Here is a 13,607-nt window from a genome sequence, read left to right as displayed (position 1 = left end):
CTAAGGTATTTCGGATTGCAAGACAGTGTGTGAGAGAAAATAGTAATGTTACAGGAGAGAAATGTGTCCGCATGGATGATGGGGCACTTGCTTTTAATGATGGTGAAAAGAAAGAGGCTTGGAGAAGCCATTATGAAAGACTGCTGAATGTGGAGAATGAATGGGAGGAGGAGAGCCTGCCAAATGTTGACCCAGTAGAGGGACCAGCTATCCGAGTAAACCAGGTAGTTCATAATGGAGTTATACCCAATGACTGGCGTAGCAGCACCATAGTCAACTGCTACAAGGTGATGCTCTAGATAGAAATAACTACAGGGGTATTAAACTGTTGGATCAGGTGATGAAGGTCACAGAGAGGGTCATAACCCATCTCATTAGGGAGAGAATTTACTTAGATGAGATGCAGTTCGGTTTTGTGCCGGGTAGAAGCACCACTGATTCTATATTCCTGGTCCGACAACTGCAGGAGAAGTACCTAGCTAAAGATAAACCCCTCTACATAGCTTTTGTGGATTTGGAGAAAGCCTTTGACAGGGTCCCCCAATCCCTTATCTGGTGGTCGATGCGGAAACTGGAGATTGACGAATGGCTAATAAGGGCTGTACAGGCCCTATACAGAGAGGCTGTCAGCAAGGTTAGGATTGACAACGAATATAGTGAAGAATTCCGGGTAGAAGTAGGTGTGCACCAAGACTCAGCCCTCAGTCCCCTTTTATTCATCATAGTCCTCCAGGCAATAACAGAGGAATTGAAAACATGTTGCCCCTGGGAGCTCCTCTATGCTGATGACCTGGCTCTCATAGCAGAATCACAACCGGAACTAGAAAAGAAATTTCGGGTGTGGAAGCAAGGGTTAGAATCAATGGGCCTTAGAGTAAATGTAGCAAAGACCAAAGTTATAGTAAGCAGAAAGGCGAACTCATCACACACACCCTCGGGCAAGTGGCCCTGCTCGATCTGTAGAAAAGGTGTAGGCAGAAACTCCATAAGATGTACCCAGTGTAAGCTATGGGCACATAAGAGGTGCAGCAACATCAAAGGGAAATTAACTGATAAGATAGCTTTCATGTGCGGCAGATGCACAGGGACAATAGACACCACAGATACTCAGAAAACAGATTCCATCACACTCCAGAGGAAGAAACTAGAAGTAGTTGATAGTTTCCGCTACCTAGGTGACCAAGTTAGTAGTGGAGGTGGATGCTCAGAGAGTGTCACCACTAGAATACGAATAGCCTGGGCAAAGTTTACAAAGCTCCTACCCCTACTGGCGACAAAGGGTCTCTCGCTCAGAGTGAAAGGTAGACTGTATGATGCATGTGTGCGAACTGCCATGCTTCACGGTAGTGAAACATGGGCTGTGACTGCAGAGGACATGCGTAGACTTGATAGAAATGAAGCTAGCATGATCCGCTGGATGTGTAATGTCAGTGTGCACTCACGACAGAGTGTAAGCACTCTGAGAGAAATGCTGGACGTAAGAAGCATCAGATGTGGCGTGCAAGAGTGACGCTTGTGATGGTATGGTCATGTACTGTGGATGGATGAGGAGAGATGTGTGAACAAGTGCCACTCCCAAACAGTTGAAGGTATCAGGGGGAGAGGTAGACCCAGGAAGACAAGGGATGAGGTAGTCAAGCATGACCTCAGAGCATTGGGCCTCACTGAGGCAATGGCGAAGGACCGAGATCTCTGGAGATATGCCGTGACTGCAAAGACCCAGGCTGCTTCCTGCACCAGTTCTGCATAGCCCCTGCCCATTCAAAGTACCTTGGATTTCAGAACAACCCGCTGTGCTTGAGGAGACCTATTGAGTCAAGTACATGAACATTGAAATAAACATCAATGGAAATAGTAGTTGTGATACCTGTGCCGGTGGCACATAAAAAGCACCATCTGAATGTGGCCGATGCCAGCGCCGCCTTGACTGGCTTCTGTGTCGGTGGCACATTGAAAGCATCAGCCGATCATGGCCGCTGCCAATCTCCCCTGGCTTCTGTGTCGGTGGTACATTGAAAGCACCCACTACACTCTCGGAGTGGTTGGCGTTAGGAAGGGCATCCAGCTGTAGAAACTATGCCAGATCAGACTGGAGTCTGATCTGGCTAGCATGGAAAGCGGACATTAAACGATGATGATGATATATATATACACACATACAAATATATAAAAAGACAATGCACATTATTATATTAGGAGATTATACATACATTTTAACACTTTACAGTATACATACACATATACATAATTCTATACATTGATCTAAAATAACAGGATTACTAAATGCAGACCAGAATTTAAGAGAAGAGAAAAGCAAAAAGTCTCATGATATTCATTGAAGGATTTTATTTCCAATATTCTCATTTTAAAAATCATCTCCACTTAATTGTTGAGAGGTCATTGTTGTTGCATTGGCAGAGGTTTGCACTCTCTGAGTGCTCTTACTATTATTATTATTATTATTATTATTATATTTTACTTCTCAGAGCTCTTGGCCTGGTTAATTCTGTGTGAGCAGACAACATCCTATTGTCAGAGGTCTCTAAAGGTCTCTTTCCACAAATAATAAGACTTGGTACTTAAGTATTAAGTTTCGTGGAAGATACTCAACACTCAATTACCAATCTCAAAATCCTAGCTGTCCTTAATAGAGCAGTATTTTGGGCATGCTCTACCCTCATGTCTATTCCAGTTTCTCTGGCATATTTCTTGAACTTGGTTCTTAGTACTCTGAGTGCCCCTATAACTACCGGGGTAACAGTTACTCTCCTCATTGCCCACATTCTTACAATTTTAACTTTTAGTAACTTGTATTTTTCCACCCTTTTCAGCTCTTTGTCGCCTCTACATGCATCCCCAGGTATAGCAATATCTAAGATCTTAGTTTCCTTTTCCCTTTTATCTGCTACAACAATGTCTGGTTTCTGAGCATCAATTAGGAAATCACACTGGATTCTAAAATCCAACAAGATCATATATTCGTTGTTCTCAGTGACATCTTCTGGTTTCGTGTTTGTACCACTTCTGTATTCTTCCTACACTCTACTTTTCACAGTTTCCCATGAACAAACTTAGCCATGTTATCTTTTTGTACTCCTTTTTGTGTCTCTTCTTGTACTCCTTTTGGGCCAGTTTGCTACTCAGTCATAACATGTGATAATGTTTTGCTTTTGCTGACCACATCCTTCAAAGAGGTGATGCACTGCTCTTATCTATTTGGAACTTGGTGAAATTAGTTCTCAGAGCTTGCGCCTGGACACTGAATATCAATGCTTCGCTGCATCCTTTCAGACTACTCTTCCTTAGCAGCCACCTCCAGCTGTTCATCTTGTCTTTCCCTTCATTTTCTCATGCATTGTTTATCATTATTATTATCATTATTAGGGAAAGCAGTTTTCCATTGCCTGGTGGCTGTGGCAAAAGAGGTTGTTTGGTGGACTATGCTGAAAGGAGGACAGATACATGCTGAGGACAGATACATTCCTCTTTGGTAGAGCTATCATTGACTTTTTCAAGTTCCACTTGAAAAGGAAATTGAGAGTGGAGAGTGGAGTGCTGTCCTCGAGTGAATCTATCGAAAGGTGGATGAAAGTTGCGAAAATGGCAAGAGTGGATGGTACTACATTTTTTTGTACCTTTGTATGCTATGCATATGTCCCTTCTTTTCCAGTGTATACCGTGTATACTTTATCATTTCATTATCATATGTAACGCCCCACACTTTATGTCTGTCTCTGTATTGTCCCCCTCATCCTTCACCCTTGTGGCAAATAAATGGAATCGTAGTTGTTATTGTTATTATTATTATTATTATTGGTTGTTTGACAGCAGAATCGTTTGAGTTCCAGACAAAATGCTTTGTGGTATTTCTTCTGGTTCTTCAGAGATGAACTTTTACTTTTCGTCCATTCAGACTCAATGAAACAAAATACCAGTCAAGTACTGAGATCAATACAATCGATTAAATTCCTTCCCCCATCAGAACTACCGACCTTATACCTAAATTAAGAACAATTATTTATGTGTGGAAATAGGGCAAAGTAAAATCAGTTGAGCATCAGACAAAATATTTTGTGATTATTCAGGTAGGTGTCTTCATGTCATGAGTTCAATTGTTGTTTAAGTTAACTTTCTGGGTTCAACAATTAAAATTTGGGTTAATTTAAGGAAGTATTCTTCCCTGATATTTGGGTCAATGTTATAGTTTGTTGTTGTTTGTTTGTGTGTGTGTAGGGGGGGGGGGCAGGAACTACAAAGTACTAGACAAAGAATCTCTTTAGTGTTTTAAATTAGTGAAGATTTTGAACCTATTAACAGTCAATAAGATCATGAGCGTCAACCATATATATATATATATATATATATTCTCGAGGAGACCTATTGAGTCAAGTACGTCAACACCAACATCAAAATAAAAATCAAATGGAAATTGTAGTTAAGAGACCTGTGCCGGTGACACGTAAAAAGCACTGTCCGAACGTGGCAGATGCAGCACCGCCTGACTGGCATCCGTGTCGGTGACACATAAAAGCACCAACCAATCATGGCCGTTTGCCAGCCTCCTCTGGCCCCTGTTCTGGAGGCACGTAAAAAACACCCATTACATTCACGGAGTGGTTGGCATTAGGAAGGGCATCCAGCTGTAGAAACACTGCCAGATCAAGATTGAAGCTTGGTGCAGCCTCCTGTCTTCCCAGACCCCAGTCGAACCATCCAACCCATGCTAGCATGGAAAACAGACACAAGATATATATATATATACATAGATATATATGTGCATGTGTATTGAACCTGTTATCTTTTATTTGTTTTCATCATTGGTAAGATTTAGTCAGACAAGTTGACTCTAGTGCTTATTTAGATTTAAGTCTGGTACTTCATCTGCCTCTTTTACCAAAGTTACACCAGTTGTGAAATGATAGTGGGGAACAAACACACACACACATATACACATAGGTTTACCAGATCCATTCACAAGGCTTTGGTCAGTGCAAGGCTATAGCAGGAGACACTTACCCAAGGTGTCACTCAGTGGATATATACATATGTATGCATTGTGCTTGTAAAGATCTGTTGAGGCAAGTGAAGTCATTGTTGTGGCAAGTGACAATACTACCTGATTGGCACCCGTGCCAGTGGAACGTAAAAAGCACCACTTGAGCATGATCGTTGCCAGTGCTGCCTGACTGGGTCCTGTGTCAGTGGCATGTAAAAAGCACCATTCGAGTGTGGTCGATGCCAGTCCCAGCTGATTGGTACCATGCCGGTGGCACGTAAAAAGCACCCACTACATTCTCAGAGTGGTTGACATTAGGAAGGGTATCCAGCTGTCGAAACTTTGCCAGATCAGATTGGAGCCAGGTGCGGCCTTCTAGCTTGCCAGCCCTTAGTCAAGCTGTCCAATCCATGCCAGTATGGAAACCGGACGTTAAAAGATGACGACGATGATGATGTATGAATGTATGTATGTATATATGCATGCATGTATGTAGCTGAAATTAGTAGGCTATGTCACAGGTGACTAAGTTTAAAGACTGCCTGATGATGTCAGAGATTTATGTAATATGATGTAATCTGCTATGGTTACATTAACTAAATTTCTTCTAAAACAGTTGTGAATTTAAACCTCCATTCACCTATTTTTTGGTATGTATATATTCATACTTACATATATATATATATATATATATATATATATATATATATATATATATATATATATATATATATACACATATATACACACACAGACACATACACACATGCGAGTGTGAGGCCAAACAAAAGAAAAAGGCATTCTACATAGTTATTATAGAGCAAGGTCCTTTTATATATATATATATATATATATATATATATATAGGCACAGGAGTGGCTGTGTGGTAAGAAGCTTGGTTCCCAACCACATGGTTCTAGGTTCAATCCCACTGCGTGGCACCTTGGACAAGTATCTTCTACTATAGCTTCGAGCTGACCAAAGCCTTGTGAGTGGATTTGATATTTATATGTGTGTGTGTGTATATATATATATGTACACACACTCGCGGAGTGGTTGGCGTTAGGAAGGGCATCCAGCCGTAGAAACACTGCCAGATCTGACTGGGCCTGACGAAGCCTTCCAGCTTCACAGACCCCAGTTGACCCGTCCAACCCATGCTAGCATGGAAAACGGACGCTAAACGATGATGATGATGATGATGTATTTGTTATTCGTGTCTGAGTTTGTCCCTCCACCATTGCTTGACAACCAATGTTAGTGTGTTTACATCCCCATCACTTAGCAGTTTGGCAAAAAGAGACCAATAGCATAAGTACTAGGCTTACAAAGAATAACTCCTGGGGTTAGTTTGTCCAACTAAAGGTGATGCTCCGGCATGGCCACAGTCAAATCACTGAAACAAGTAAAAGATATATGTATGAGTGGACAAATGAAAGAAAGTGGCCCTCAACTCATTTGCTAGGAGTTACAGTTGGTCTTCGAATGCCCCATGTGTTAGGTTTGTTGTGGAAGCCTACGAAACGAGGTTGCATATTCCCAAGGGATCAAAATTACATCTATTTATCTTATCAAAATTTTATATCAAAATTTTTTAAGATGCTCGTGTGTGATTTGAGGGTTTGGTTGCTATGTCATGCAGATTGAGTGACCACTTTGAGGCTTCTTTATTGGCTCTGTGTCTTCAGATATTAATTGTGAAATGCTTGAAATGGTACAGTGCCCGTCTATATTTAGTTATGTCCTTTATACATTCTGAATTCCCTGCTGTTTTTTTTAACCTTTTATCTTCCCAGGGTTGATATTAACAGTAATACTCTATTGTCCAGTTTGTCACTTTGGAAATCAATATTTTTTTGCTTTAAGGGCAGACAAAAATCCTGGAGCTTTCATATGAGAGATATTTGGGGTTACGTGACATACATGCCGTCCTCCTCCTCCTCCCCGCCAGTCCCACCATTCTCGGAAATCAATGTTGTCTCTGTCTGTCACTTTTGTCCTATTCAATGTAGCAGAAGTCAATGTAGCGCCATCGATGATACCACCACCACCACCACCACCAGCAGCAGCAGCAACCGTCACAAGCACTGTTACCATCAGCAGCAGCAGCAGAAATAACAACGTAGTTGCAGGAACTGCAGGAACCGTTGCCACGACCGCTGCAATAGCAATGCCATCACCAGTAGCAGCAACTGCAGGAATCGTTGCAACTAAAGGGTTGTGGGGGAGCGCGGGGGGCGGGGGGGGGGGTAGCGTTGCTGCTGTTTTACAGCAGCAGTCGTGGTGGTGGTGGTGGAGGTAGTAGTAGTAGCGACGAGAGGTGTTGCAATGGAAGGTGGGTGGGGCAGAAGTAATTGTAGTTTGAACGGCTTTAGTTGTTGATTAGGACTTAGTAGTTCTACTACTACAGCTTCTTTTAAACAGAAACCAAAATTCCACTTCTCTAATATATATATATACGTGTGTGTGTATACCAACACAACACACACACCTCTAACTGGAATGCATGGTGTGTGTGTATTTCTGTTCAAGACGAAACTGCAGCCATTTCTCTGTTATTCCTCTCTCAGGTATCTCCCCCCCCCCGCATTCTTACTTCTCTCTCTCTCTCTCTCCACTCCATTTGTCACAAACTCTTTTCCCTCTCCCTTGCTCACCCCCTTTCTTTCCTTTACCCTTCCCTCCCTCTCCGTGTGTATAATATATATATATATACATGTATGTATATATCTAATAAAACCTTCGTACACTGGATGTAAAATAAAGACATGGAGTGAGAGAAAGACAGAGAGAGAGGTGTTGCTGCTGTTGATGGTAAAAAGCAGCAGCAGCAATAGTAGTAATAGTATCTCTAGCAGCAGCAGGAGCAGCGGTAGCAGCAGCGGCGGCGTGTTTCGAGGCGGCGGCGGCGAAGAAGGCATCCAGCAGCGAGGGAGGCGAGTCAAAGCCGAAACCATGAAGTCAAGGAGTACAAAAACCACAAAAACTGGATTTTTATAACAAACAAACCCGAAATTAATCGAGAAATCCCAGAAGAAAGGGAAATTAGTCGCTGCCACCAACATATTTTATAGAATCGTTATTACTATTATCATCTTCACCATTAATATCGATTATTCATAGCAAATAAGAAATTATTATTATTTCCTCCTCTGGCTTTCTTTTAAATCGTTTTTTTTACCGCCTCCGCACTTTTATTTGGGCAGAAAAAAACCGAAGAAAAAGAGTAGCGAGACTCCGTCGTCGTGTGTGTGTCCGTGTGTGTGTGTATATAGCGGTGTTATGATTGTATAATATATATATATATATATATATATATATATATATATATGTATGTATATGGTGTGTGTTTGTGTAAAAAGTGAAGAAATCACAGCTCGATCGGTGTTTGTGTGTGAATGGTGTTAAATAATAATTAGAATAATTTTGATGTGAGAAGGATCGAGTGGACATTTTTAAATGCGGTGAATTTGGTGAAGGATTTTCGGGAGGAGAGAGATCGGGGATAATGTAAGAATTAGAACAATTAGAAGAATAATAATCTACGTAAGTAGTGATAACAGACAATCTATAAATATATGATATGTAAGAGAGAGAGAGAGAGAAGGAAGAAGAAGACACCCGGGCTGGATTAATGATGTAGTAATTAATTAATTAACAATAATAATAATAATAGTAATAATCATCCTTATATAATATGTGGTGAGCGAATTGAGGGGGGGAGCAAAGGAAAAGGAACCCCCTCTGAAAAGAAAAGTTCCCCTTTACCAATTGCATTAGAAATAAGAATCGTAAGCGAAAAGAAAATCTAAGAAATTGAATGAAAATCTAAAAGTAAAAAATGGAAGAACGTCAAGAAATGGTTAAGGAAGCGAGTCTGGAGAAAACGGATGAAGAAGGTAACCAGAACATCACTTGTCTCTCTCTCTTTGCCTGCCTTTTTGTTATTGTTATTAGTTGTGATTTGTCTTTTCTGATTTATTATGAAACTGTTGGTTTTCTCTTTGTATTTGCCGTTGATTATGGTGAAGAGGAGCTTTGGTGGTGATAAATGTTTGTGATTTTGTCTCTTTGGATTGCGTCAGGTGTTTTTAGATGAGGTCTGTAATGTTTGAATTTATAATAAATAATAAACGGGTGGGTGAGTGTTTAGGATAAATAAAGCTTCTTGTGTCTGTGTGTGTGAAGGAGGAAGTACGACTCGAAATATATATATTGTGTGTGTGTGTGTGTGTGTGTAATGAATGATGAGTGAATGTGTTTAGAATGAAATATTCCAATGTCTGTGTGGAGACATTTCTTCTTCTTCTTCATAATGATGATGATGATGATGTCTGCAATCGATGTTAAAATCGTTTCCTATCGTCTCCTCTATGTCTATATAATGTGTGTTTATAACGAATAAATACATCTTGTGTGTCTGCTTGTGATGATGATGATGAAGTCTCCACGAAATGTCTAAAAGTGAGGATGGCCTTCTCCAATATAAAATCAGAATCATTTATCCTTTCCTTCGCACAACCACCAAACATTCATTAAAGGCCAATCGCCAATTCCAACAAGAAACCACTTTCATTTCACATAAAAAAAGGGCCACATTTCCTCTTGTTTATCAATCTTTATTTGCTTTTTCTCCCACTTACCCCTCCACCGATCTCTCTCCATGGATCACACACTTGCCTTTTCTTTTCTTTTCTTTTCTTTTTATTAGAAATTGTGCATTTACCGATTTCTTACACAATCGTCGACGACACGCATTCATATTTCAGCTTCACTTTTACATCACTCCTAGGTTTACCATATATATATATATATATATAGATACATACATACATACACACACACACACACACACACACACATATATATATATATTATATATATATATATATATATATATATATAGATACATACATACATACACACACACACATATATATATATATATAGATAGATAGATAGATACATACATACATACATACACACACACACACACACACACACATATATATATATATATATATATATATATAATGTAATATATAATGATTAATATATATATAATATGACATATATAATATAATTAATATATATATAATATAATTAATATATATATATATATATAATATAATATATTTATACATATATATAATATATATAATATAATTTATACATATATATAATATAATTTATATATATAATGTAATTTATATATATAATATAATATAATTTATATATATATAATATATATAATGTAATTATATAATATAATTTATATATATATATATAATATAATATAATTTATATATATATAATATAATATAATATAATTTATATATATATAATATAATATATTTATATATATATAATACAATATAATATAATTTATATATATATAATACAATATAATATAATTTATATATATATAATACAATATAATATAATTTATATATATATAATACAATATAATATAATTTATATATATTAATACAATATAATATAATTTATATATATAATATAATATATAATATAATAATATATAATACAATATATACATATAATATAATATATATATAATATAATATAATTAATAGATAGATATATATAATATTGTTTAAAAGAATTTGATTCCTCTCCATGCCGAGTGTATATTGTAATCAGAACAGTCATGTAAAAGTTCAAATATGAAATATCAAAACATATTGACGATTATTTAAGAAATACGTAAATCCACTGAGTTGTGTGTGTGTATACAGATTTTGTTATATGTATGTATTCAAATATGTATATAACCTGTATAATATTGTGTACACACGCACACACACAGCTTTCCAGATATTTATCTTGGAATTGGTGAATTTTGTATAATAGATACTTACACCGACGTGTGTATATGTGTGTAGAACAATTGCTCTATGCATCTCCCGCGCACGATTCTGTATCTGTGTGCGTGCACACACACACACCTACGAAATACGCATATTGCATATATACGCACGCACGAGAGGAAAAATCTTTTATTGAGAGATGTGTTTACCATTATATAGTGATTCAGTGGCCTTCATCTTCAGCACCCTTCCGTTACTATGCGATGGCCTTCAACTCTGCCCCCCCCTCCCTAAAAAAACCAACCATTGCTCATATTTAAATATTCCAGTCGCTCTTAAATTCTTTCTTCATCCTTTCATTTCTTCCATCTGATCATCATTTTACGTCTTCATTTCATCCCGTTTTCTCTTCGTTTCTTCTCTTTTTCCTACCTTTTATTCGCCCCCCTTCCCCGCCCGACTACTATTACGTCTTCACCTGTTTCACCTTTACCTTCATCCTCGTCTATTGCTGCTACTGTTATAAAATTGGTAATGTTGGCGGTGCTTCTGGTTGTGAGCATTTGTTTCAGTTACCAAAACATTCTAGGTAGTCTCTGTTAGGGAGGTGGAGATTCTGAGAGGAAGTACTGTGGTTGGCGGTTGTCATCTTGGCACCGATGTTGCTGATGGTGCAGCATTTCTCACAAATTTCCATCAATTGCTCTCTTCACTTCTGCCTCCTTCTCTGTGGCTTACTGATTGCTGCCACCTCGTATATCGAAACACTCTACCTCTAGCAAATGACACAACGCCTATTATTACTTAAGACACCACAGTAATAACAACAGCAGCTTCAATAATAATAATAATAGTAATTGTCTTTCAGTCGGCAGAAAGCCAATTTCTCGGAACAGAATTGATTGTATCACCAATACTTTACCAACCTTCAGGGAATGAAAGTTAGTCAAACTGACAGTGATTTGAACTCTGCAAAGTGAGAAACCAAAGCGGATAGTATAAAATATTCAGTATGGTTGTCTTGTTACTATTTTTGATTATCAATAAAAATATTAACAAACCATTTCATTTGAATTGGGAGAAGATAGTTTTTTTTTCTAATAAAGGAGATTGGGATTAATTGTAATCAGCCCCTGAATATTGGTACCTGTTTTACTGACCTCCCTCCCTTGACCTTATGCAAGGCAACACTATATTGAACTTTGAGGAATGAGCTACCTTGACAATAGTTATAATTTCTGCTCCTTATTTTCTCCATTGAATTGTCAGTCCAGTTCTCTTTTCTAAAGAATTCAAAATTAGCAGTTGACTGGTAAAATTTGGAAATTGAATATTTATTTTTGGATGGGTAGCAGGGTTGTCTGGAAGGAGGGGTTGTTTCTAGAGTCATCTTGAATATATTAGGCAAAAGGGCATGCTGTTCTGTGTGCTAGTAGTTCTTGGATATATTGGTTTTAGACTAACACAAAGGTTTTTCAGTTTAGGGTCAGTGCAGGAAAGCAATATTTTGACAGTAATCTGTCTGTCTGTCTCTCTCTGTCTCTGTCTGTCCACCTCTTTCTCTCTCCTCTCATTTGCATTATGATAGAAAGGAAATGGTTTCAGCCAGTTATTGAAACGCCATCATGATCTCAACTTGCCGGTTCTCTCTCTCTCTCTCTCTCTCTCTCTCTCTCTCTCTCTCTCCCCTGTGCTATGTAATGTTAAAATGCTAAGTAAATCTCAATGGGACTTGAACTCCAATATATGTCACAGTTTCAATTCACCACCATCTGCACCACATTCTATTCCTCCACTCAGATTCTTAAGGCTGAGTTTTTTAATTGGGCAAAATCTAATGGATTGTTATGTTTATATTTTATCAATCCTGGAACACTTACAGGTAATGTCAGACATAGCGTAGAATGAAGTCAAAACAAGTACCAAAAGTATCTACCCAGGTGCACCTTCACCTGAAGCTTTCCACATCACATTTAATTTCATATTTATTTTCATTTTATTTTTTGTGTTTCCATGAAAACTTATTGAAGAACTTGCCTAAGGTTCTTCATGGCAGAAAACTTGTTCTCAGAGAAATAACAATACATAAACCTTGTTAATTAATTATGACTGATAGCTGAGCAGGTGCAAACTTACCTTTTAATTTTGATCTTTCAAACGAAATATTGTGATGATAGTGGTTATTTTGGTGGCCATGGTGGTGGTGGTGGAAGTAGTAGTAGTAGTAGTAGCAGCAGCAGCAGCATCAATGGTCTAATAGGGTAATCATAATACTTAATCAGGATTTCTAACATAGACACAAGACCACCAATTTCAAAGAACTGTTAAAAAAACTTGATTATATTTTATCCACCCCGGAAGGATGAAAGACAAATTTGACTTCTGTGGAATTCGAAGTCGCATGAAGAATCACAAATATATCAAAGTATATGCTTGTGTTGTAGGAAATCTGCCATCTGACGAAAAGGATTTCTCACTTAAAATTGCTGTATCAGAATCCATGGCAAAAGAACAAAAAGTTGCAGGCCCACTCCTGCCTTTTCCCTTTTCTTTTTCAAGGTCACGTGTGACCCCTCTAGGAATCAGAGGCATTTATAGACTCACTTTACTGAGAACACAATGATCAACCTGTACTTGATGCTTAATCCTTTCTACTATAGGCACAAAGCCTAGAATATTTTGGGGAGAGGTATTTGGACCCCATTGCTCCAACTGGTACTTATTTCATTGACTCTGAAAGGATGAAAGGCAAAGTTGACCTTGGTGTAATTTGAACTCAGAAA

The 13,607-nt window shown here is 38.1% G+C and overlaps 2 protein-coding genes across 10 annotated transcripts in view; one reads left to right on the top strand and one right to left on the bottom strand.

Moving 5' to 3' along the window:
* The window catches only part of LOC115215691 (tyrosine-protein phosphatase non-receptor type 4), a 603,270-nt gene that overhangs the window by 165,409 nt on the left and 424,254 nt on the right, over positions 1-13,607 (top strand). For 7 of the 9 annotated variants that reach the window (XR_005000546.1, XM_036505713.1, XM_036505712.1 and 4 more), the window contains exon 1: positions 7,865-8,895. The exons of 1 other annotated variant lie outside the window; for it this stretch is intronic. Coding sequence is in view for 7 of the 8 variants with exons in the window: in XM_036505713.1 (XP_036361606.1) it covers positions 8,838-8,895 (58 nt within the window). In the remaining variant the exon portion in view is untranslated. Of the gene's footprint in view, positions 1-7,864; positions 8,896-13,607 lie in introns of those variants that run through there. One more of the 9 variants, XM_029784971.2, reaches the window with a different exon arrangement.
* Positions 2,607-2,975, bottom strand: LOC115215756. The gene has a single exon (XM_029785053.1). It carries the CDS (start codon positions 2,973-2,975, stop codon positions 2,607-2,609), a length of 369 nt encoding a protein of 122 aa, XP_029640913.1.

Source organism: Octopus sinensis, linkage group LG9 (assembly GCF_006345805.1).
Source record: "Octopus sinensis linkage group LG9, ASM634580v1, whole genome shotgun sequence".
Lineage (NCBI taxonomy): Eukaryota > Metazoa > Mollusca > Cephalopoda > Octopoda > Octopodidae > Octopus > Octopus sinensis.
This window is presented reverse-complemented; position numbering and strand designations above follow the sequence as displayed.